The sequence below is a fragment of the Aulonocara sp. 'chitande type north' Nkhata Bay genome, linkage group LG3 (genome assembly GCF_057382095.1).
Source record: "Aulonocara sp. 'chitande type north' Nkhata Bay isolate Kocher_YH1m ecotype deep benthic linkage group LG3, A_spYH_male_GT1.1, whole genome shotgun sequence".
NCBI classification, from domain to species: Eukaryota; Metazoa; Chordata; class Actinopteri; order Cichliformes; family Cichlidae; genus Aulonocara; species Aulonocara sp. 'chitande type north' Nkhata Bay.
The window spans coordinates 40,392,093-40,418,557 of record NC_141346.1 but is presented as its reverse complement, the minus strand read 5'-3'; the positions used below and the strand labels follow the sequence as shown (position 1 = coordinate 40,418,557).

General features: G+C 42.8%; 1 protein-coding gene across 2 annotated transcripts in view; it reads right to left on the bottom strand.

Annotated features, from left to right (window-relative positions):
- Window positions 1-26,465, bottom strand: part of stim2b (stromal interaction molecule 2b) — a 57,557-nt gene that overhangs the window by 15,067 nt on the left and 16,025 nt on the right. The window contains exon 2 of one of the 2 annotated variants that reach the window (XM_086281159.1): window positions 15,202-15,332. In XM_086281159.1, the coding sequence (XP_086137285.1) occupies window positions 15,202-15,332 (131 nt within the window). Of the gene's footprint in view, window positions 1-13,521; window positions 13,606-15,201; window positions 15,333-26,465 lie in introns of those variants that run through there. The other variant, XM_086281166.1, reaches the window with a different exon arrangement.

The following is a 26,465-nucleotide window of genomic DNA, read 5'->3' as shown; positions in this document are numbered from 1 at the left end:
TCTTGGAACAATATTTGTATGTGTGTGTGGCCTTGGCATTGATGTAAAACCTGATCTGCCATCTAATTCAAACCTCGTTGTTTCTGATAGGTAATTAGCCTTTTATATCACACAGCAAAGCTCGGTCCTATTGCATCATGCTTACCTGCAAACGTGACGTCTAAAAATTGCTGTGAGTGTTTCCTAGACTCATTTGAATAAGGTGTAGAGCTGTTTTGATAGATTTAAGGCAATATCAAGAACCACAACAACACATTTACAAGCTATCTGTATGTGACAAACACCTAAAATCTTGTAACGGAACAGAAGGACTGTGCACTTCTTTTGTCCACCGTCTTTTGTGTATCGCCTGTTTTGCATCAAAAAAGTTGGAAACAAGTCACAGAAAAGGTCTGTTTATAATAATGAATGTATAATAAGTATTTAATAAGTGCTTTGACCTAATAAAAACAGTCTCTGAAAATGTCCTGAACGGAAAAATCACTAACCAGTTTTCTTCAAATGAACACACACACTTGGTTTTCTTTCTAGTTTATATTTCGCCATGATTTGTCCCTTTTAATCTGTTTCTGAAAAGATAAAAAATCGACCTGAGCAATGCATGAATGACATGTTATTATTCATGTACCTTTCCATGTACAAATATTTGTCCTAGGAAGCCTTAATGTGATGCAAAGTATGACCAAATATCAAAGTAATCCTGCAATCCCCACCTAACTCTTTATTTCCCAACATAATAAAAACATAAGCTACTGGTTCTATTCAAATCTAAAAATTAATAAAAGAAGCATCTAACTTTATGCAGGTATGTTAAGCAAAAACACCCTTTTTGTTTACGCATGCAATCAAGTTTAGATTAAGAACAGCAGGAACAGACACGTCTGCACCTCGATGCAGTTAACTGCAGTTAAGGGACAGATAAAGAGAAGCTTATGCAATTAATAGTAAAGATGCCCGAGCTGTAGAATTAAAAGTTCCTGAGTTTTCAGCTTAGGTGTAATCTGCAGGGAGCTCAATATACTGTTCGCAATTCTAGAAAAACTGTCTGTACATGTCTGAGGTAAATAAAATGAACCGCAGGTTCAGAGCGTCCTGACGACGGAGCAAGAAGCACAAAACTGCCCCACCAGCAGCAGCAGCAGACAATGGTACTTCTAATCACGTAGGACTGAATGTTTGAGCAGCAGCCGAGGGTGTTTTGACATTTCACACAATTATGAATCAATGAGCTTCACATCTGACTTGATAAGGATAAAACAGCACACCCAGTCTCTAAAACAACTAGAAAAAATATCGTGTGCTCGCACCAAGACAGCTGTTGTCATTACCGCTCGACTGCGCGTTCCTTTGAAGAAGTCCTAAAAGCATTTAATGACACATCTTGAACGATGTGCACGTGTGACACAGACGTATAGGCGCACACGGGAATCTATCGCGAAAATCAACTGGCACTTTCACGCATCTCTGTAGCGTGCTGAGAGAGTCTGAAGGAGCGCCGTGAGTTTGACATTGAATACATAAAAGCTGTCTGTTGTTGAGAGGCTGTCTGCTACAAATGTTCCCAGCATTCCTGCTGTCACAGGAGAAAGATCATTTTTAAGTCTTCTCTGAAAGCCTTCTGCGCGGTTCGTATCTATGTACGCTCATATATTCGAATCCACTAACTTGAGTAAAGTGACCGAATCGCTTCTTTTGTCAACACAAAGTCATACATCTCTTAACACACAATGGATAACTGGCATGAAAAACAGAGAAACAAGACATGATACAGAGAGGGTGATAATGTAGACATGTAACTTAAAAAATAAAAAAGAAACAGAGGCCATAAAATGTTCATGTTTATGGCCTCTTCCTGCATTTGACTGTGTCAATATACGTGAGATTAAAGTGCGTCAGCTGTGTGTTTATTCAGAAGCTTGATCCGACCTTCACACACAAACCTGGTGTGTGACTCAGCGCATTAATCGAGACACGAATCAGGGTCCCTGGCTGTAGTTCTTACAGCTGAGCAGGGGAACATGGCCACCACGTTTTGCTGAAATCTGAACTTGACCTTGAGGTCACCAGTAATAACTGCACCTGTATTGTACCAATTTGAAAATCCTGTGTTGCTTCGTTTTCGAGTTATCCGGTCGTTAAGTGATGACGTGACGAATCCTACTTCCGGGCCTAAAGTAGTCTGCGTTTAATATGGCTTTTGTGTTGTTAACATGTTTAATGTTATGTATTTTCTTCTATTTAATCTCAAAAAGCTCCTAAAACAGTCAGTGATCACTGTTGACCTCCCTCGGCTTTTATTACCGCTAATCTTTAGAAGCAGAAAATTAGAGGTCATTCAGGTCTTTATGTCTAAGACATTCCTGCAGACTAACTAATTGGTGTGTGTCATCTGGTTTGAATAGATGAAACTGGGTATTTGAATGATTCTGCACAAGGGAAGCGTATGTAATGCAAACAGAAGTGGCCCTAGCATAGAACCGTGTGGAACTCCATAATTAACCTTAGTGTGTTTATATGAACAAAATCAAGTCTATTAGATAGATATGATTCAAACCACTGCACTGCAGTACCTTTAATACCTACAGCATCCTCTCTGTAATAATAATCTCTGTAATAATAATCGAACACTGAACTGAGGTCCAGTAGGACAAGTCAGTTTTAGGTAAATTTCCTTCCTATGTGTTTAGGCTTATTACAAAGTGCAGATGCACCCGGTTGATGTGTCGTTAGTTCTGCATGTATTTCGTCAGAAACTGAATTATCGGGTGATCTAAAAAGAGATGGAAAGCTTTCGGAATCCAGTCCAATTATTTGGTTTCATTAATGAAAGAATCATGGAACAGCACAGACTATTCAAATTATAATCAGTGGAATTTCATTTTAAGAGTAACAAATCTACAAACTACAGTTTACACTGTACCTAAAATCTTGGTAGTCCACGTGTTGCTGCCTGTGTCTGCACGTATCAAAGGATTCGAATTTGGTTCTGAAAGGCAGTTTCACTGCATCAGTTGAGAACAAAAATCCTCTGAGAACATTTGCCATGTTCTTCTTTCACAATAGAAATGCAAATTTGTCTTCTTACTGACGTAACACTGGGCACCAGCTGAAGGAACTGACGGCCTGCTGAGTCACTGGAGGGACCGCAATGTGTGCAACGCTACTCTAAATTAGTGTCTCGAAAAGCCTTTTAATGCTCACTTTATGAAAAGAAAAATATGAAGTGGTGCTGGCAAAGATGTGAACTTCAAGGACATTTCACCACATAAGAAAAGACAAAGGACGGCGAATATGAAGACATTCTTTCTGTTGCAGACCTTGAGAGATATCCTAATGGCCACATTTGCTCAACAACAAGCAGAAAAAACACATGCTACAAGTAACACATTAGCACTAGTAAATGAACAACTGTATAAGACAAATAGCTGCTCGAGTGTTATATTAAAAGCAACAGCAATTGGTTGCACTGCTGCAGCATGAAACTAATTGCAGGCAGACTAGCAGGGCCTCTTTGCATATGTTGAAAGGCAGCTTTGCCTTTGCTTTATGGGACCATATAAAGTAAGCTAAGAGGCATGAATGCAATGATAGGTCTTTGTGGCTTCTGTGGTTAACAGTTAAGATAGCCCGATAGCTGTGATAGTTACAGACACAGTGTGTAGCTTGCAGAATACATTTCTGCAAAGTGATTAAACGTCCTTTATGTTTCCAGGGATAGACAGCCTCGGTCCTGAAAATACGACAACACGTCTACATACACAGACAGAGAGTGGCACATGTTCAGAGCGAGGCAGACACGCACACAGCAAACAAAGACAGATTTCTTCATATCAGATTCCAGATTGGGGGGAGTTTGCGACATACTTCCCATGAGTCTCTGCTTTCTCTAAACAGTCTAGACTCTATTCACCCCCCCAAATATCTACTGTATCAATCCATCTGTCCTCATCAGCTTATCTAATATTACTGGAAGTTATTACACCCATCACTTATCTATCACCATAACCCGGAGTGATGATATTTTTAATCAACAGCATACCTCAGCGTTAATGAAAGTCATTAGTTTGTGAGTCTGCAAAAGGAGGATAATTAAGTTGATTAATTATTATTAATATGTCGCAGATTTGGAACAAAAGGTGAGGTGCACTTGGCTGCAATTCATTATAACGTGAACTACCAGGAGGTACACCTGATTTATCTCACATGACAGCTGGGCAGACTTTTGTGAAACTGTAGCTCTCATGATAAAAAATCGTTTTCATCCCTTTTTTTTGTGCAGTCAGGCTTGTTACTTCGCTCAAGATCAAAGTGGGTGTCGTTTTGCGTAACATTGTACTCATGTCACGTGCTCTTCGGGTTTTATCAAGTTATTCTTAGAACAGCCGAGGTCTGAACTTTCTGTTCTGTCGTTAGCAGCAGGTTTTTTTTCCGTTCACATCAGTTCGACAGCAAAAATAAAACCTTACTTTGGGAGATCAGAAGGCCTTTCACAAGATAATGCCTTTATTCTTCCAACTTTCTTTATGTGAGATTCAGACAATGGTTTTTGTCTCGCCTCACTGGTACCAAGAGGACAAACCACACCTTCTGTGTACTGACCCCCCCATCCAACATCCAGCAGGACATTTTCTATGACATCATACTGCTTTCTGCTGCCAAGAATTTTTTCTTCCATTAATGCCCCTAACTTTAGAACCATTTGCCCCTCAATGGCAATATCTCCATCGATCACCAGGCTAATGCATCCGTATTCACAAGGAGTCACCACAGGAGGTAGTTTGAGTTAGCGGATTTTATTATTATTATTTATTTTTATTTTCTTTAAACTGGATGCCGTTCCTGATGCAGCCCACCGGTTGGTGAGCAATTGGTGGAAGTTGCTGGTTGTCACCATGTGAACTCAGTCACAAAGAGAGTGCTCCCTGTGATTGTTGTGATTCTAGTTGGTTGCTAGCAAATTTCTACAGTCTCCCACACTTCGCATTGAAGACTCCAACTTGTCTGCAAACGCTCGGCAACCACTTGCTGAGCCTTAACGCTGCAATCAGGAAGTTTCAAAAGTCGCAGCATTTACTCTAAAGGAAAACGTCTGTGTTTCCAGACTGTGTTGAACTCATGGTTTTGTTTCCACTCAGGCAAATGCAGCAATCTGCTAACGACCAAAACAACCTGAAAGAGTTTTCCGGTGTAACACCATATTCCTCCTTTCACCTAGGAACTGCTGCCGGATCAGGGAATACACATTTTTCCCTAGCAGTTGGCGGTTGCCATGGAGTCATGAATAAATTTCTAAGCCTGTGTGACAAGAGCCTTTCTTAAATAAACGTTCAGAAAAAGTCACTGTGTCTCAATTTCTCTACTCCTATTATTACACTTTGATTTAGTGGACTGTTTGCTTACACAGCATGAATATCATGGGGTTATCTCAAATAGAGAGTGGCGGAAATGGTGAAAGCAGCATTTAACTGTGACTGACTCACTAACCGCTGCTATTTGCCAGCATTTACAACTTGTTGAGCCTCTGACCACACATAGAGAGCTATTAACATCAAACAATGCTACAACACATGTAACATTAACAGCTGATAAAAATGTGTTTTAGCATAGTTTTAGCACTGCTACATCCACATCCACAGATGACACATTTCTCCTTGTGGTTTTACTTATTTTGACCTTTGATGCTTTAATTAATATTCTTGTTCTCTGTAACATTAGTTTAAACAACCAAGAAACCAAGGCAGTAGCACCCAAAATGCTAATGCTAGGCTCAATGTTAGCATCAAAGGGGAAGACTGGGAAACAGAAACCAGTAAATGACATTAGGTGGCTGTGTACATCTTTTCTATTTATTCCATGGTTTTGTCCTGGTTCTGCGATTCGTCCCACCATCGAAAACATGCTTGGGTAATTGTGCTGTTACTGTGCGCTTCATCAATGCAGTAGCTAACATGTGGAGATCTAAAATTGAGTTTGCCTGCAAGGGGAGATATCTTATCTTAGGGAAAGTAAGTAGAAGAAGGAAGTATCTTAGGAACAAATATGCTTAACTGCTTAAAGAGAGATCAGCACGAACATTACCTTTTATTGTATTTACATATTAAACATGCAGCTAGAACCAGCACTGATTAGCTTTGCTTAGCATAGCTCTCAGACGTAAGGGGAAACTGCCAGCCTGATTCAGGTCAAAATAAATAAACCAGCCCGATTATAAAGAAAGACAAAGAGTGTGCAATCACTTTGCAGTTGCTGACGCAGTACTGACACTTCTGGCAATGTTGTAGTACCAAGAGATAATTAGAAGGGATACATGTTAATTGCTGCACTGCAGCTAACACCTTAATGCACAAACTCTGTCCTCTTTCAAAGCTTGGACTTGTGACTAAAATCTCATTTGAATGTTCCCTCTAAGGCATTCCCAGACAAGTCAACAAACCTTCAAGAAGCTTCTTTTTATAGATATACCATACCCTCCATGCTCCATGAGGCTCCTCCTCAAGTTTCTTCTCATCATAGCAGCCTCATCACAAATAATAAATATACAGTGGGGCAAAAAAGTATTTAGTCAGCCACCAGAGACAGAATGTGAAAAAAAAAATCCATGAATCCACATGGTAGGATTTGTAAAGAATTTATTCGTAAATCAGGGTGGAAAATAAGTATTTGGTCAATAACAAAAATACAACTCAATACTTTGTAACATAACCTTTGTTGGCAATAACAGAGGTCAAACGTTTACTATAGGTCTTTACCAGGTTTGCACACACAGTAGCTGGTATTTTGGCCCATTCCTCCATGCAGATCTTCTCGAGAGCAGTGATGTTTTGGGGCTGTCGCCGAGCAACACAGACTTTCAACTCCCGCCACAGATTTTCTATGGGGTTGAGGTCTGGAGACTGGCTAGGCCACTCCAGGACTTTCAAATGCTTCTTACGGAGCCACTCCTTTGTTGCCCGGGCGGTGTGTTTTGGATCATTGTCATGTTGGAAGACCCAGCCTCGTTTCATCTTCAAAGTTCTCACTGATGGAAGGAGGTTTTGGCTCAAAATCTCACGATACATGGCCCCATTCATTCTGTCCTTAACACGGATCAGTCGTCCTGTCCCCTTGGCAGAAAAACAGCCCCATAGCATGATGTTTCCACCCCCATGCTTCACAGTAGGTATGGTGTTCTTGGGATGCAACTCAGTATTCTTCTTCCTCCAAACACGACGAGTTGAGTTTATACCAAAAAGTTCTACTTTGGTTTCATCTGACCACATGACATTCTCCCAATCCTCTGCTGTATCATCCATGTGCTCTCTGGCAAACTTCAGACGGGCCTGGACATGCACTGGCTTCAGCAGCGGAACACGTCTGGCACTGCGGGATTTGATTCCCTGCCGTTGTAGTGTGTTACTGATGGTGACCTTTGTTACTTTGGTCCCAGCTCTCTGCAGGTCATTCACCAGGTCCCCCCGTGTGGTTCTGGGATCTTTGCTCACCGTTCTCATGATCATTTTGACCCCACGGGATGAGATCTTGCGTGGAGCCCCAGATCGAGGGAGATTATCAGTGGTCTTGTATCTCTTCCATTTTCTGATGATTGCTCCCACAGTTGATTTTTTCACACCAAGCTGCTTGCCTATTGTAGATTCACTCTTCCCAGTCTGGTGCAGGTCTACAATACTTTTCCTGGTGTCCTTCGAAAGCTCTTTGGTCTTGGCCATGGCGGAGTTTGGAGTCTGACTGTTTGAGGCTGTGGACAGGTGTCTTTTATACAGATGATGAGTTCAAACAGGTGCCATTCATACAGGTAACGAGTGGGGGACAGAAAAGCGTCTTACAGAAGACGTTACAGGTCTGTGAGAGCCAGAGATTTTCCTTGTTTGAGGTGACCAAATACTTATTTTCCACCCTAATTTACGAATAAATTCTTTACAAATCCTACCATGTGGATTCATGGATTTTTTTTTCACATTCTGTCTCTCACAGTTGAAGTGTACCTCTGGTGCAAATTACTGACCTCTGTCATCATTTTAAGTGGGGGAACTTGCACAATCGGTGGCTGACTAAATACTTTTTTGCCCCACTGTATAATGTACGCTTATTTTGGTACAGGCTTCTCACAGGCAATCCTAATTTTGCCGCTAAGTTATAATGCACGGCCTGTTAGGAACTAATAAAGCACGCACACAGTAGCACCACCGCATCGCCCCTTGCTGTGATCTGGGTTGTGTCCATGTGATTTCAAGTGATGCAACATGATCCAGTCGAACGTTCCTTTGGCAGTCGAGCAGCACACAGCTCAGCACCCTGAAGGCAAAGACGTGCACCTGCCGTCCCCGGTGACTGATCTCAGAAACAGACCCCGAAACGTCACTCAAAACCACCCGACAAGACCCAGACTCGCAGCGTAATAAGAGACGGGATTATGTTTAACTGGGCTGGATTCCTCGTCAAATTTCAAATGCTTTTAGAAGACTGTAAAAAAATATTACTGTGACACTTGTGGGTTTCTATATATATATTAACGGTATATATTTAGGATAACGAGAGAGGGAGGAAAGAAAAACCTGATGGATGATTGGAGACCCACATTAAGGGAGTGCAGATTATAAATATATTATATATGAAACAACTTCAAACGTGATGATGATAAAAACGCTTTGATTGGTGGGATTCTCTCTCTATTATTGTGGAGTCTTTACCTTGAGCACCTTGAGGCGACAGTAGATTTGGTGCTATATAAATAGTTGCATTGAATCCTGGTAAATTTTCACCCTCCTGTGACAATTATTTATGACTCTCCTCTCTTAAAGTGAACTTTCAGAGCAGCCCAAGCCTTTTTTTTTTTTGTTTAACATCCTGGTTGATATCTATGTGGCGTGACACGTCAAGTAAACGCTGCCAATGCAAAGGGAACAGAGATATGTTGGCCTCTATACTTCCTTGTTTGCTCTCACTCCTCTATCACCCCGTGCTGACAGTACATTTAAGGTGGTAACTTATGTATTAAAAACTAGATATTAAGTGAGGCAGACATTGAGATTGTGGTCAAAATGAGCAAAAAGAGCTCAATCTGTACTCAAATACAGGCGAAGACTGTGTATGACCTGTGTGTGTGTGTGTGTGTGTTTGTGTGCGCATGTTTTATTACTTGTGTGGTGATATGACGTGCGGTCAGTGTTGTCTCTGTGGATTCATTTCCATCTTCCATAGCGACAGTGATTGTGGTTAAGTTACAGAAGAATTTTAAAGGTGAAACAGGTTCATGTGTCAGCGCTGCCAGGCAACCGACAACTGTGTGAAAAGATCGCCTTCATACTTTCAGAATCAATGTAATGACATTTTCATCATGCTAGGGAAGCGAAACAAAGCTTTACTATGTAATGGAAATATTTAGCTTTTTCAAATGTGGGCAACTGAAATGCAAAAGTCTTGAGCCACCCCTTCATTTCTTTCTATTTTGCTCGGGGAATGGGAAATAGGAGGGACAGCAGTTTACTGAAACATGTGCATGGAAATGAGGCAAAGACAGAGTTTGTACAAACTAACGAGCTTGAAAGTCAGTTTTCGGTTTGCCCTCTTTTATTTCTTTCTCGTCGTTTCTTTAGTCTTCGGGAATAGTTCTCCAGGCTTGTCACGGCCTTGCCTTGCTAAGCATTAATTTCTTTCTCCAAATGATGTGAAGATCATATTTACTCAACGTGGAAACGTGCTTAAGGTTTGAGCGATGTTGATATACGAACAGCCAACAGAGCTTGAATAGAGGATTATGTGTGTAAAATAAATGGGCTCAACACAGATGCCACTTGGGTTTTCTCATGTTTTCTATCAAATATACAGACACAGGAAAACATGACCACAAAGCCACTTGCGTCACTGTCACATACGTCATCGCCTCTGTGGAAACATGACTTCATTTGAACTTGACTTCCACCTTAAGATTCTCTTGAAATCTTTGGCATGAAAAACAAATATCATGCTCGTGGTCATGACATGATCAATGTCACCTTACTGGGATAAAGGTAGCGGGAAAGAGGGAAAGGAGGAAGTGCCACAGAGGGTGTAGGGTGTCAGCCAGGTGGCAAAGGGGCAAGAGTGTGATTAGGTCTTGATTGCCAAAGGCCAGATGTGAGCTGACCCCACACGTCAGTCTGCCTCTTAACTGTGTACCTCCTTTCAGCTCATCACTGCTAGAAAGAGCCTGACTGTAAATCAAACTGCTGGTAGAATGCGACCAGTCGTCCCACATACCACAACAGGGGATCGAATGGCTAACTGTAGCCCACAAACCCCTAAACCAAACTTTCACATCATAAATACAGTTGTATTAATTACCATTTATTACATTAAGAGCTCTCTTTCTCTTACCAGGCTTCAGTTTATCATAAATATTTCAGAAAAACTAACAACAAGATCCAAAAGACATGCAGAATTTCATTACTATTACATAGTTACTATTTCACATCTGAATTTTAGATTACATTTTAAAGGTTTTGTGGGATCACTGAGGTACACATGGGGTTGCCGTCCTTCTCAGGAAATAACTAACATGGAGTTACCATGATCCAGCTGAACGTCATTCACCTTTTAAGTGCTCATGATGTTGACTCACTGAGAGACACACAGGTAAAAATTCCACCTTAAACGTTACAGATTCTTTCGTCCTGTTGCGCAGTCACTTATATAAATGTATATTAAACTTCCGCTGTGGAAGCAGTGGATGCATAACCTACGAAACAAGTCGCAACTTAACATTGTGCGTCATTAATAGCGCTACATCCGTGCCTACTAAGCCTATATAAGCCTGAGAGCAGCCTATGATCCTGCCCTGTGTTTTTGTGTAGGCTGAGGTTAAAGGCTCGGCCCTGTCGGCCCCACTCACTGCAGAGCAATCTGCCGGACCACACCAAACTTTGAAAAACACAAACACTGTGTCTCACTTCCTTCTTTGGGTGCACATTTATTTAGCACACGGCAGTCCCTGGACTCTTTATTAGGTACACCTGCTCACTTTTATATCTAATCAGCCAGTTTCCTGCAACTCGGTGCATTTAGGCATGTAGACATGGGGAAGACGACCTGACAGCGTGTTGTCTGCCAACTGGAAGATCAGTGAATTGATCCCAGACTCCACATACCCAAGTATCCTTGGGCAAGGTACTGAACGCCAAGTTGTCCCCCAATGCTTCCATCAAAGTGGGAGTGTGTGTGTAAATGCTGGAAAGCTCCGAGGCATAGATAAAAGTGATTTCTGAATGTGTGAGTGAGACCTGTAGTAGGAAAACACTTGGAGTGCTCAACTGAATAGAAAAGCGTTACATAAGGCCACGTCCACGCTAATACATTTTCGTTTGAAAGCACACACCGTCCACACTGAGACGGCGTTTTTGGTCAAGGAAAATGGAGCTTTTTGAAAATGCTCTCCAAAGTGGATACATTTGAAAACGTCGTTTTCGCAGCACAGTGTGGACTGCGTGAACAGAGACTTTTTAAAACAATGCATTTTAGTCATGTGATGCAGTCATGTGACCAATTAAACTAAGATGAAAGAGGGCATTATACAGAAGTTGTTTTGTTTCCTCTCAATTTTGACAGCCCTATTAAGGATTAATACCAGTTTGTACTTGCTCCACATAGCTTTTCTTCAAATTCCTTAATTCTCACTCGCTTTTGCAACTTTGTACTTTTGTGTTACCCGTAGCAACAACTCCACCTCATTGTTAGTCCATTTAAAAAACTCGGATTAGTGTAGATGTAGCCTAAGATTCAGTCCATGTAGCCACAGTTGTTTGTGTGAATGCACTCGTGCTCTCAGAATAAGAATTGCAATGAGTACTGTATATTCTCGTTTATCTGCACTACTGCACTGTTTTATCTTTGTAAAGCACCAACTAACTTGGTTCTGCAGTGGTCTGATTGGTCAGATTTGTTGATTTAGATCCTCGCTCGATTTGAAAAAAATCAATGCTCTTTGTATGAAAAATATTTTTGACGTATAAAATATTTTACACATCCAGTGTGTCTGTGGTCATAAAGGTCAGAACGTGATGTGAGCCGGATTTTGATGAGGCCGAAAAAAGACAAATCCCTTTTTTCAGTCAGTCTCCTGCTCGTCTTTCATAGAGCCAACGGATGGGCAGCCACTAATTTGATAAAATAAATCTGCCCAGCTTTGAAACCCGGCTCCATTTGTCTCAGGAGACCAGAGGAGAGGTTCGAAAATATTAGGTAACAAATAAACAGCCAAAAACAACATGAAAGAAACGATCAGCCACTGCCTTTACTGAGCCAAAAGGTGATACTAAGCATGGGGGACATTCAGTATCGCACTCGTATACTGTACACGCAGGCGTCGGTAATCCACACACAGACGGACACACAGCTCCTCCGTGTGGGCTGAGGTCCAGTTCCGACACTCCAGCCCTCGGAGGTCTTTAGACGGGATTCACACAGCATCCGGCCCTTTACTGAGGCGCCACCACAGGGCTGTGGGGTATAAACGGTTTCTCACACCAGCACTTCTCAGGCAGTTAAAAACGTCTCTGCCAGCAAACACACATGCACACACACACACATGCACACACGCACAGAAAATGTGACTGCAGTCCCAAGTGGTTGCTTTTGAATGTAAGGAGGTGGCTGATTACCAAGAGACCCACAGGGCACACCAGGTCAGCGTGATCTCAGATGTCAGCCATACCCTCCAGCACACACACACACCATCCATGCATAAACACACACTACCGTACCGGTGATACTTTCACCTCTTCAACTATCCGGAGCATCAGCTCATTTACTCAGAAGTAAAACTTTTCCAAACGACTTTCTGGAGCTCTAAACGCTTTTAGTTTAACCTCAAAAAGAGTCAGCGCACGCTCTCGATAAAACTATAAATATGAACAGTTTCAACATTTAATGATAAATTACATCACAAGTCGTATGAAACTGTAAGTAAAGAGTCGTGTGCGTCTTTGATGATGTGTCTGTATGTTAGGAATGCTGACTTGGCCGTCTCCTCCGATGACTTATTGCCTTTGACTGATCCAATGCCACAAGCTTTTATTCACTCTTAGCTTTGTAAACTAAACATTTACTCAGATTTGCCAGCTTTCAGCAATCAGTTGGAGCAAGTTGCATTTATAAAAAAAATAGGTCAACTTTAACCATTTGGGTGGCCTGTTAAACAACAGGGTGTGTTTCAGAGGGCAAAATACACTTTGTGAAATCTTCTTCACAGAAATGCAATTTAGGTATAATAATTATGTAACCGCAGCAGCTTATTGTACTATAAAATGTGTTTTCATTGTTATCAGCCTAGCTCCTGCCATATTACGTTTCTTTATAGTCAGAGAGGTCAAAAATTTTACAGCAAAGCAGTAATTAAATCAGAAAACTAGGAATGTAACAAAACTGGAGGGATTTATTTTATTACTTTAGTAAAGGAGATGTGCTGAGGACAAAATATATAAAAAGAAGATGGAGACTAGGCCTCGTGTAAATCAAATGTTTTCACCATGACTGTGTAGAACAGCTCACCTACACTTACGGGACACAGCGGATCATCTGGCTCCACCTCAGCCAAACCCTAACATCCTCCTCTGTTGCGACAACGCTCTGCATGTCCTCCTTCACTACATCCATGAATCTCCTCTGTGGTCTTCCTCTTCAACTTCTGCCTGGCAGCTCCATCTTTAACACCCTTTGTCCAATATATCCACTAGGGGTGCAACGATACTCGTATCGGTATTGAACCATTCGATACAGTGCTTTCGGTACGCATATGTATCGAACAATACAAAATGTTTTATTTATTTTATCAACTTTTCTTCTGACGATGCTGTCTGTGTTGAGCGCTCAGTGGATCTGCGTTCGACTACTCCGCCTAGGCTGCACTGTCGAGTGCAGATCCACTGAGTGCAGCACAAGCTACCAAGACAGAAGCTAAGCTCGTTGCAACATGGCAAATTGAACCTCCCCCACTCTCATTCAGATCTGGCGTTTGGAACTATTTTGGTTTTCATGTGACGTATGACCCTGATGGTAAGCGCGTCATGGACTAAAGTAAAACAGTATGTCGGATGTGCCATGCAATGCTCAATTGGTGGGAACTAGTGTGTTAGCGCAGTTAGCTCGTTAACATGTTGACGCCGTCCAGCCCCACTCACGGGGCGATCCGCGGTAACTCGTTAACGGAAATTTGCCGTGTTGTGGCGTTGTCATTTTAACGAGATTAACGCTGACAGCACTAGTGGGAACACAACGAATATGACTGCACATTTACGCCGACATCATCCTAGTGCAAAGACAAGTGGAAGCCGACAAAAACAACAAGCAGGCATGCTACAAACTTTACCGAGTCATTTAGACAGCCGTTAGCACAGGATTCTCCTTATGGGGACCTGATATGTTTAATATGCTGCTGAGAATATAGCCCAGAAGAAGCGTATAGTATAGCTTTTATTTTGGAAAGAGACATTTCTCTGTAATAAACTCTCTTTTCCAAAGATGAGTGATTCCTCAATCAGATAGATTTATTTTTATTACTTTGTTGTTTCAGCAACATTAAATTTAAAAACTGTACTTTTGAGTTAAAATATATATTTATAATTTTAATAAATGACAAATTAAAAAGGCATGAACATTTTTTTTTGTATCAAAAAAATATCGAACCGTGACACCAAAGTATCGAACCGAACCGTGAATTTTGTGTATCGTTGCACCCCTATTATCCACTATCCCACCACTGCGCACGTGTAAACAATCTCAGCCTCACATCTCCAACATCCTCAGCCTGAGCTGTCCCTTTAAACCTTCCCCTTCACTCCTGCTGCTTACCCTCTGTCACCAATCACCCCTGACACTCATCTCCACCTGCTGCACAGTTTCTGAATTCTCATCTCCACCTGTCTAGTGAACTGTCCGCTGCTTTGGATGGGTTACCCCAGGTATTATAATTCATCCACCTTCACTACCTCCACCCTTGCAGCTTCACGTAATCATCCTTATCCCTCTGTAGTTAGAACAGATCAGCTGTGTTAAAAGATCCGGTCGAGTCCACTGCCCTCTCTCCGCGTCACCTCCAAACCTCCACAGGTATGTCATCTGGACCCGCCACCTTTCAACTCTTCACCCTCTTCATAGCTCACTTTCTGCTTACTCATCTTCTGAGATTCATCGTAACCGCCCGAATCTCAAAGGTGTACGCCCCGAGCTCACCTCCACGCTCTCGTTGACCTCTATCCCCCCGTCGTTGTCATCGTCCAGCTGTTTGTGGATGTGTCGCAACGCCTCCAAACTGAAGCGGTCGGCCTCGCCCATGCACGGCGGCATCACTATGAGGCAGGGGTCTGCGGAACAAAACAAAACAGAAAAATAGAGATGAGAAGGGAAAGGTTGAGATTAACAAAAGCAGTACTCTCGTCTGAGTATAAACAGGTGGAAGTTACACCTGCGAGCATTCGTAAAACCGGCTCTACTAAATGCTACCCAGGCTTTCAAGGAATTTCTGCTATGTTGTTCACTCGCTGCATACTTGGAACATGGAGGCAGCACATTGAGCAGAATGTAGGTTACAGTGCCAACAAAACAAAGAGCACACCGGGATGATATGTAGTAAAAAGAGCGAACAGAGACCGGGCGGTTATTTTTATATTCTCAGAGAGGAACAACGTTCTTATAGCGTTTAGATTTTATTTGCTGACTGTTTATGAAACAAAGAAGCTTAAGATGCCGCTGGATGGGTATGCGGTGATATGCTAATGCAGGGCTATGATAATAAAGTCTCTGACAGCGTGTTTACATAGTTTCACCTGCTCTCACAGCCCCGACCACACCCACGCTCCAGGCATTTATTAAAATCAGCTCCACTTTCGTGTTTGAAATGGACACGTGACGCGACTCGTGACGTGAAAGCGCACTACAGGAGACTCCTCCACGTGCTCACTAGTGTTTGTTTAATTAAAGACTTCGATAGCTCAATTATTACAAACGCTGAGGTGACGATGATGTCTGTGTTTTTGTCACAGCAGCGCAGGCGAATCGGCGGTCCTGCCGGACTCTGTCGCGTGCTGTTATCATTCCTGCAGCGTCCCCAGACATTCCCCCTCTCTCTCTTGTTTTTATTCAGCCCTGTCCCGTCCCAAAGGGCGAAATGAGCCCATTACTTCCAGCCTTCCTAGCGATGGACAGTGTCAGCTGGCTAAGAGCCAAACTGTCTCAATGGAGCCACAAAACCACACACAGAGGCAGATGTGTACAACCACAGAAAAAAAAAAAGACAAATGCATGCATCACAAGTGCAAAGACATCCCTCTGTAAACCACAAAGACAGAGCATTTTTTAAAACACTTAGATTGTAAAAAAAAAACAACTGAATCCGAGTCATCCCAAGGCCTAACAAATAATGATGCTCCCTGCTGTTTATAGAGCTGCACAGCACTGAAGGCCAACAATACAACAGCGAGACAGACACACACCCAAACACATGCATCAGGTTTTTAAGTGTTCTTGGCAACAGGCGGCGTTTCCGAGTGCGTGTACACGACCGCCACCGTGACGGCTTCACAGAATGCAAACAAGAGGCGGTAAGAAATCCCATTATACGGCTAATAACAGCTCTTCCCTGAGAGCCAATGGACACGCCGCTTTTGAATGCACAGCTGGGCAACTCGGACAACCGCACACCTCGAAAGTGATTCGTTTTCAATGTTTAATTGCTCCGTGCATTTACCCGACGACCAAAAAAGGAAAACGCATGCACAAACTGTAGCAATGTTCTCAAGGCGTGAAGCAAAAGTTCAACAGTCTTCTTTAATTTTAACGCGAGGACAAGAATCAGTCGACATGTGAAAGCGTGTCAGCCGTGTCAGCAAACATCTCGTCTCGTCACGCTGTCACGAGCTTCTCGTCATGGGTAGATGCACGTGTCTTTCTGCTAGGCGATGCGGGTTGCAGGTGTAGCTCGGCAGAAAGAAAAATAGTACCTGGTGAACGTGAAAACACCCGCGAGGTTTCTGAGTTTTATCTGATTGTTAACCAGGGCATGATTTCTTAAGAGGAATTGCTGCTGAGCTTTTCAAACGTACTTCTTGCGTTTTGAGTGCCACAGGAGCCAACTGGTTCCACTATATCCGAGAGAAGCTGGGAAACGCGAACTAAATCAGTGTACAGCAAATGGTTAAAAAGCACAAAGTGCAAAGAGTGTTTGACACAGACAGCTTGACAAAGTCTGGAAACTCAGTCGGGGATCATGAGTATCATGACAAGGTTTTCAGCTTTCTTAGTTAACCCTTCAGGCTGTGTGCTCATACAAAAGAGGGTGTTGGTGTTTGATGCATCATTTGACTCTTGTTCTGCACAAAATGAACGGACTGAGTCCCGCTTACATCAGAGGAATGGCTCACAGAGAGTTATGGGAATATCAAAAAATGCTAACAGCAAAAAGACGAGAGAAATGCCGGAGAGGAAAATGCTGTCAGTTCACGAGTTAATATATTTATTTCACCACTAAATGAAGCTCAACAAGTAAATTTAGAGCTCACACTGCAGGAGACGCGGAAGTTAATTCACTTTTTGCCAAGTTAATGCTGGAACATTGCAAAACATGCAAACTGATCAGACTGCAAATCAGGACTGAGCACAAGTACGTTCCCTCACTGGCCATTAGGTACTCCTCTTCAGCTGCTCCCTAACGCAAGTATTTAATCAGCCAATCATGTGGCAGCAGCTCATCTAGACATGTAGGAATCGTCAAGACGACCAAACCAAGCATCAGAATGACGGAGGGTACAGGATCAGAAGACCACGCCAGAGGCTTCAGTTCGCATGGTCTCAACTTCTGCTGGGCCATTCAGGTGGTAGGGTCAGAATATGGAGTGAACAACGTGAAAGCATGGATTCAACTTGCCTGATATCAGCAGTTCAGGCTGGTCTTGGAGGTGTGAGGGATATTTCGTGGCACACTTTGGGCCCTCTGCTGTGAACTGAGTATCATTTAAACACATTTGCCTGCCTGAGTGTTGCTGCTGACCATGTCCATCTTCTGATGGCTGCTTCCAGCAGGATAACACGCCATGCCACAAAGCTCAGCTCGTCGCAAACTGGTTTGTTGAACGTGACAAAGTACCTGTACTCTGTACTCAAATGGCCTCCACAGTCACCATATCTCTATCAACTAGAACACCTTAGGGAACGAGGTGGAACGAATAATTCGAATCACGGATGTGAAACCGACAAATCTGCAGCAGCTGTGTGACGCTGTCACATCAAACACCAAACATGTGAATATGGAGCAAAATCTCACAGGGATGTTTCCAGCACCTTTTTGAATCTGTGCCATAAAGAATTAAAGCAGCTCTGGAGGCATAAAGGGCCCAATCCTGCACCAGAAACGTGTACCTAACAAAGCGTCTAGCGAGCGCATTCATGTGCTTTCTGCAGAATTTCATCCAAAATGTTTTCTCTCAGCTGAAAAGAAATTGTGGTGCGCTTGGATCGCGTTCACAGAAACAGAAAAATGCAGCTTCTGACTAATTACATAACCTGCCCTGGAGCAGGCTGCGTTCAGCACAGGTTCCCATCGCAGGCAAGCCGGGTTAAAAGAAAGCCACCTTTGAGACAATAACTCACTAACACATTCATGCTGCTTCATACACACTTGCGAGACCAGAGGAAAGGCGTGTATGTTTGTGTGAACTCGCCCCATTAGATCTGCAGCTTCCACTTTTTTAAAGCACCCTGATGAGCATGTACAGCTCGCAGGCAGCCATGTGATATTTTCTGTGGGTTTTTGATGTCAGATCTGTTTACTAAAGCCAGACTTGACACGTTAGTTATAGAACTGCCACTTGGCAATCTACAGAAGAAGCAAAGAGAGGCATTTGATTGGACGCATGCCCGGGGCTAAGTTTGGATGAGAGGACACTGGGTAGGGATGAACGTGTCGAGCGAAGGAACCAGCACTGGCAGAGGGCTGCGAGTGGCCTCACGATTGGCAGAAGGGAGCGATACGCCGCCAGAGGTTAGATAACACGGTGATCATTTGTTCTTGTGCAAACAGATACAGCGGACTGGTTTGAGGGAGTGAAACCACAGAGGCTTTAAAGTCTCCACCTCTCAACACGATACAGTGACAGAGCTGGGCTAACTTGAACTGAACTTTTGTTTTGACTGATGTGCTCCAAATAGAAAAATCACTTTCTTTCTGACAACACGGTGTGCACCAATCAGGAACAGACCTTTACTAGGATTCCCCTAAAGGCTGTGTGCTGTTGGGGGAAAAAAACAGGAACAAAGAGAACCACAAAACACTCCAAACCACTTCCGTCCCCATAACGAAGACAGTAGATGAAGAAGCGTATCTGTCAGTGACAGGAAGTAATATCAGTGCGAACGAGGCTGCTTTAGATAAGCCTCATTTGGGCAGCGTCTGTGCGCCTGTGCTCGGTCAAAAGCCATCTGATGCTCGAGAACAAGTTACATAATGCATTTGCTTAGCTTGCCAGAAAAGTTTACATAGTCTGCTGTTTGCATAGCATGCACATCTAGTTTGCTGTTTGGTTATTTAAAGGAACCCAAAAAGACTTGACTTTTTTATGCAGAGAAAGAAGCAAAACAAGAGCCGCGGTTTAGCCGGAATTCTTTCTTTTACAGGAATGTCGGAACTGACAGCAGCACCCTTTCACTGTCTGTGATGTTGGTTTTCATTCCTCTATAAGTACTACTGGCCTAATTCTGTCCCCTGCATAAAGGAAAAGATGCTTCCAAGATAAAACAAAAGAAGAAATTTTAAAAAGCTGTCATTCACACGCAGGATTTAAGCTGTCCCACCTGCTGAGACATCCAGAAATGTGACAGCGCAGGCCTTTTCTCCCCCATTTCTGAGTACGTTTGAGGATAGTTGTTAGCACTACAATGAGAAACCATGTGACGGGAAGTGGTCGTCGGTGACCCCCCCTGAGCGTTCCAGGGGGACGCTTGCTAAAAAAAAATACTCAAATTAAAAACAGCCGGGACAAGCGGTCCCGAAAGATGACAAAATTGGAAAGCTCTGGGTTATTTTTAACCTATCAGGCTCCCGGCTGTCAGGATGTAAACGCTCAACAATGGCAGAGGTCTCCCTTGCTCAAACACACACAGATGAGCAGGAAAGCGGCTGTACAGTAATTTGCTTTGCTATAACTCACAAAATGTGTGCAAGCTGTCACCGTGGGGGTGGGTGGGTACTTCAAAAGAACTTGATAGCTAAAGCATTTATCTGTCAGCTGCTCGCTTTAAAGTCATTTCCAGCACCTTTTTTTTCCTGCTCTATATGCGTGACATTAACAGGGTGTTGTTTCATGTTGACAAAAAAACATGTGAAGTCAGTGAGAAGCAGACAGAGAGGAGTGTGTGTTTGTGATGTTCGATGTGTTTGCCGTGGGAGCTGTGGGGTGAGGGGGGAACTTCCTTCAATTCGATCCCTGTGACATTTGGCCTTTTGTGTTTAAACGCTCGAATCGATGCGCCAGACCTCATCCCGCTGAATTCTGGGTGTGTGGTCTGTTCAAATGTTAGACAAACATGTCTCCTACAGAAAAAATAAAAACAGCTTTACTCGCTGATCTTTAAGCCCCTGTAATCTTTTCATGTGCTAATATGAGAGCTTTGACAAGCCTTTCTGTTCTCCTATGCTTTTATTCACCTGAGATCAATGCCCAGGCAGGAGTTTGTTCTCTATCAATGCACACGATCCATCAAGATAGCTACTTTTATAACCTACTGAGCATTGTGTAAATAGCAAATCTTAACAAAAGCTGTTTTCGCCTGATGCTTTTGGACTAAATCGGAGTGAAAGGGGTCCAGGCGTGGTCTGAAATCATCCTCACTGCAGAAAACTTCATGTGTAAGATGTTTTCCCCATACTGGAAACCCAGGTGGAGTCTATAGGAGGCAGGACTCGCGGCCTGTACAGAATCTATTCTTAAAACTGGCTCAATCAGACATAAAGTCTGAAAAACGTCTGTTCAACGCCCGATCTGTCCAATTCAGACCACCTTGCATCCTCACATGCAGTTCCAAATAATGCCTCAGCTATAACGGCTTTAAGTATTACTCATCTGTCCCATTGACCTCTATGATATGAGTCACAGCGCTGCACCACTTGATTTGAGTCAATCCCACATACATCTTTGTGCAGCTGTCATAGTGTGTTTGATTCCACAGCTTAAAATAGTCGCCCACAAATCCACTGTTTAAGCAGCGTTTGCCAAAAAAAATGAAGCGCCTGGCTGTCTTAAGATATTACTTAGCTCTAAACACACACATTTGTTTTCACTGAAGATGTGGATCTGGCAGAGAGCTGCAGATTTCTTGACAAATAAATAAGGACGAGAGGCTGATGTAAAGAAGGGGAGCTAATAGAGAGCGTCTGCTTATACACGGACCAGACTGCATATCACAACATGGCCCTTTAAGCCCTTGAGGATTACACTTAAAACATGTGAAATACATAACAATCAATATTTAGTTCGTATACTTCTGATCTCTGCAGACAGGCTTTAGTTCAGTTACACAGGAAGAGTACCAGCGGTGCGTCACGTCAGCACCTCGTAGCCCAGAGTGAGAAGCCAAGATTCAGTGTAAGAGTATCTGGGAGCTGGTTGGGTGTGTGCAGAGGCAGTGGGGAATTAAGATAGCAGGACGTGATGGGCCTGACATTTGACTCTGGGGAGCCAAAGGGGGGCTGAAGCGGCCTCTTCTTTCCCACAAACTGCTTGAGATTTCTCGGCGTCCTCAGCCACGTCCTGCGCTCACACGCTGACGTCTCCCTTTCTCTCTGGAGTGCAGACACACACCTCGGCCAACGCTTATTCAAGCAGACAGCGATGTGTCTGAATGGCGCAATCAAGTAACGGGGAAGGAGGCTTGAGAGCAAACATGGCGCATGCTAAAGCAGACGAGAGCGAGCTCACTCGTGCGCCTCTTCGCGTCGAAGCCTCCTGTCATTTCAGATACTCAGATGACAAAGGCTGAGGAGACGCTAATAAACCTGACTGAGACACATTTAGTTAAAAATGTTTGCTTAAACTGCGCCAACACTTTGCATAGCATGCAACTACTAGAGGTGAATGATAAGTCATAGAATATGACTCCCTAAACAACTACAGCAGATACTTCTGTGATAATAACCTGGCAAAATCGGACTTCGCATAAACCTGCATCCGCTTTATACCCGAGTGAGCCACCCTGCCCTCCAGTCACGTGACGCATGTGCTGTGTCAAGCACAGCTGAGAGAGAGCACTAGTCCAGCTCCCTGCTTACCTTATTGTGAACATGAGAATCACGCAGTAACTAACAATATGAGCATCTCAGGACGCACTGCCCACAATATCTGTAACATGACACAGCAATCATCTATGACACATCACCGTATCTGTGTAACAGGAGATTAAAGAGCATTAACATACGAGAACAGCATTAATGATGTATTTATTCACGTCAGTGAGTCTTTATCGTTGTTCAGTTTCATTACTTCCAAGTCATACCTCAGCTCTCAGGCTGCACATCATCCCCCTGTGAATTTCTTCTGTGCTGTGACTTAGTTAACTTTTCTTCCCTTTCGGTTAATTTAGCTGATAAGAGTCATAGAAAGAGCCTGATTCGGTGGCCTATATGCCAATTTATCAGTACGTATAACGGCCGATACGTAAAGATTAAGGTAAAGAAGAGACAGGAGAAACACCCTGCAACCATGTTATGATTGTTGATGTTGCATAGTTTGTCCACCAGGGGACAACTTCCCAGTTGGCCAAAAACAAAGAAAAAAAAAAGTAAAAACACCTAGCTGATTCGAGAAGAGTCCAGCAGAGCGTGAACGAGTACTCCTTATGGTGGCAATGAAACATTCATATTGTGATATCAATCATATTAAATAGCTACACTAAAAAGCTGTTTATGGTTAATGTGTCTGAAAAAGGAAAGGATTTCGGCCAATATATCGGGAATAGCTTTCTTTTTTTGGTGTTAAAAGTCTTACATCAGTTGGGCTATAAATGATATAACTGTCACTGCTGCAGGCAGCAGTCGTGTGGGGTTAAAGGGAAAAGGACCCAATCGCAGGCACTGACGACGCAATGACTGAGCTTTATTTACATGAGGTGATAATTCAGACAGAGCAGAGATGGGACAGACGGAAACTAAGAACAAACCTAAACTGGGACAATCTAACCAACAAATATGAAAGCAGAACTCACAGGAAACCATACAGGGTGGAACACATGGAGGTAACACAGACGGCCCAGTAACAAGCAGAAGAAAACACGGGGCTTATATGCACACAGGAGCAATCGGGGAATGGGAGACAGGTGGGAGAAATCAGAGCTGACGAGACAAAGCGAAACAGAAACCAAACCTAAGAACAAGGAAATCCTAACAACAATTAACCTGAAACATAAGATAATAATCAAAACCAAAACCACTGAGTCCACAGGCTCAGGACCAAGACAATAACAGTGGTTGTGATGAGTGAAATAGCTCCATGTTTTAATAATGATAGTTGCCATCAGTGTATTTTTAATATAGCGCAAAAGGAAGCGGCACGATATAATGATTGATTTGGTCCCACCTGTACTACACGCTGCACTAAATTAAGTGCAAATTTCTTTACTTGGATGCCCAAAATTGCAGTTTGCCGTTTCATTTTAAAGCACCTTTAACTATTTACTAACAATCCCAAAGAAGAAAGAAAATTTAAGAAGAACATTTAAAGATACGCGATGATGCAAAAGTTACGATCAATTTCCAAATACAGAAACTGTTCAATAAATGTGAACTTAACCTCAATAAAGTGCAAACACTTTTACAAAGAAAGGCAAGTAAGGCGAGTAGGACACTAAAAAACAGAGGGGGTAATTGCAACATGTGTGTAGGGCTTCCAGAATACAAACAACACTTGGTGGGAAACACTGAGTGTAAACATAATGTTTGTTTGTCTGCAAGATATCTCCACTGTGCTACTGAGTCAATAAATTCAGATGTAGATAACACTTACTGGAGCTTCTGTAGATAAGCTAGCAGAATATCAGGATGGGGCAACTGGTGGAGTTTGGATTTCAAATGTTTTTTTACAAATATATATTTCTGTTAATTTGACCCAAAAAGATCCCAGATAGTTCTCCAGTCTATGAAATAAAATCCTCTCATAATTTTGATTTCCAGGAGAAAGCCAGCTTGCTCGTGGACACTTCAGCATAGCGGGCCCGCGGTCTTGCTTAACCGGTTTCTTTCTGCGCTCATATTTCGCTACATGTACATGACCCCGTTGCTCCAGCATTAACAACACCAGTTACAAAACGAGCTCAGGTGACCTCCTGCTTGGGTGTCGCTCGGCTCTCCGGCCATTCTGTGAAGTGCATGCATGCACCTTCCTCCGCACGGAAACCTGCCACGGCCATTTCAGCTGACCCGCTGGCAACACATCAAACTCTTATCAGCGTTCACACGTTTACAATGCATGCCTTAACCGTGTGCATGATAAATGACATGTTAAGAATACCCTTATAAGTTGCTCTATTTTATTAATGTCTTGTGCAGCCGTGAACTTCTGCAGACAGCCTTTGCTTGCTTGCAAGGGGCGCCTCCTTATGTCTGACCCCGCCCTGCGAACCCTTTTATTACCATTTTTTTTGTGCACAGGTAAACACACCTATTAGAAGCTCAAAATGTATAAAAGCAAGGAGCAATGTGATGTCAGTGTGTACCAGGCATGTCCCCTGTATCCACTGCCCATATGGCAGTGTCATAAGTCAAGCTGACGGGTCAGTATTAAAGGCAAGTAAATAAAGCTTCTAGAGAGTCTACCATTTCAGCTCATCAGCAGCCATTAATAAGACACAAATATCATTAGCTGCCTACAAATGCCACCCACTAGTCCAGATAGAGGAAGAGAGGTGGTTAGTTAAGAGGAAGAAACGAGATACAGAAAGTATTCGTGTGTTACTCTCGCTTTGCACAAGCTGTTAAAATGAACGCATCGCAGACATGCACTTAAAAACCTACCTCTCTTACTCAACAAGCACTTTAAAATTGAGATTTGGCCAGCAGAAGGGGAACGAACCGGATAAACAATAAACTAGATACAATAATTAAACAAGACTTTCTCTCTACTACTTTTTTTTTCCCCTGGAAGAAGCAATAATTTAAGAAATATTTATTTCTCAGGCTCTGAGGCTTTTGTTATGTTTGAGCTGATGTTTTGTTGACAGGTGTGCTTTCACATTCCTGTGGGTGCCTTGGGCATGGCAGACAAACACAAAGTAAAGTGCCACACATGACTGTATAATTAACTCATTTCCAGGTAGGGAGTGACAAGTGAATGACAGGCTTTTTTTTAAAGGATGACTCAGATTGTTCACGAACCGCTTACACAAAAAAGGAGTTACGCATGTAGCCTCGACGAATTCTTGGAAAACCTCACACTAAGCTCCACGCTGTCCCGGCTAAAGGCGTTTAACATGTCTGAACTGCAGCTCCGTCCACCCGCACGAAGCAGTGGAAACAAAAGATGGTGCAGGTGGAGGTGGATAAGCATGGGCGCAGTGAAGCAATGCAGCGAGTGCAAAACTCCAACATGCACATCTGCAGTCTGACTGAGCAGACTGTACATAAAAGATGGACACAGAGATTGCGACATCACCTACTGGTTTGTGGAGCTCCATTCTTAAGACGCCAGCTGAGAGTTTAGGTCGTCGCCATCATGGTTCAAACATCAGAAAAAGGTGAATTTGAGTTAAAAAAAAACAAAACCACAAGACAGCCGTGAAGCAAACCGTACTTCATTGTCTGTTTCACTCTAAATGAGATAATTTGCCAAATTAATATAATGTTGTATTTAACAAGTGTTAAAACATTTAGGAACATAAGCTCATCAGGAAAGTGTTTCCTGTGCTCACAAATCGAGCGACCAGTACCAGTGTTATTGTTATAGACGTCTATGCAATCAGGCTTGGCCACTAGATATAATGCAGATTTTACTTTTTAGACTCAGACTCACATCCACCTCTTAAATAAAGTCTATTTTTTGGTTTTGGTACAATGTTTTCTTTTCTTTTGTCACTAGCAGTGCTGTGCAGCATTGTTTGCCTACCGAGAGCCAGTTTTGTTTGAAAGTAACACAGAAGAAAACTACAGTACCGTCCACAAGTCATTTATTTATATTTTGCTTGGAAAATGGGAAATGAGTTATTGAAGCATGTGCAGACATACATGGAAATATATATATGGCAATTCTAATTAGCTTGAAAATCAATATTTGGGTTGATCACAGCCTAAAGGTCATCAAACCTGTTGTCACTGACTTTTCGTCCAGTTCTTGTGAAGTTTGGCCTACCTCAGTCTTTTCTCCTGTTTCCTTTTCTTAATGAGCTTCTTGACAGCCACACTTCCACTGAGACAATTTCTGAGGAAGCTTCAATGAACAGTAAATGGATCAAGTGACGGGCCA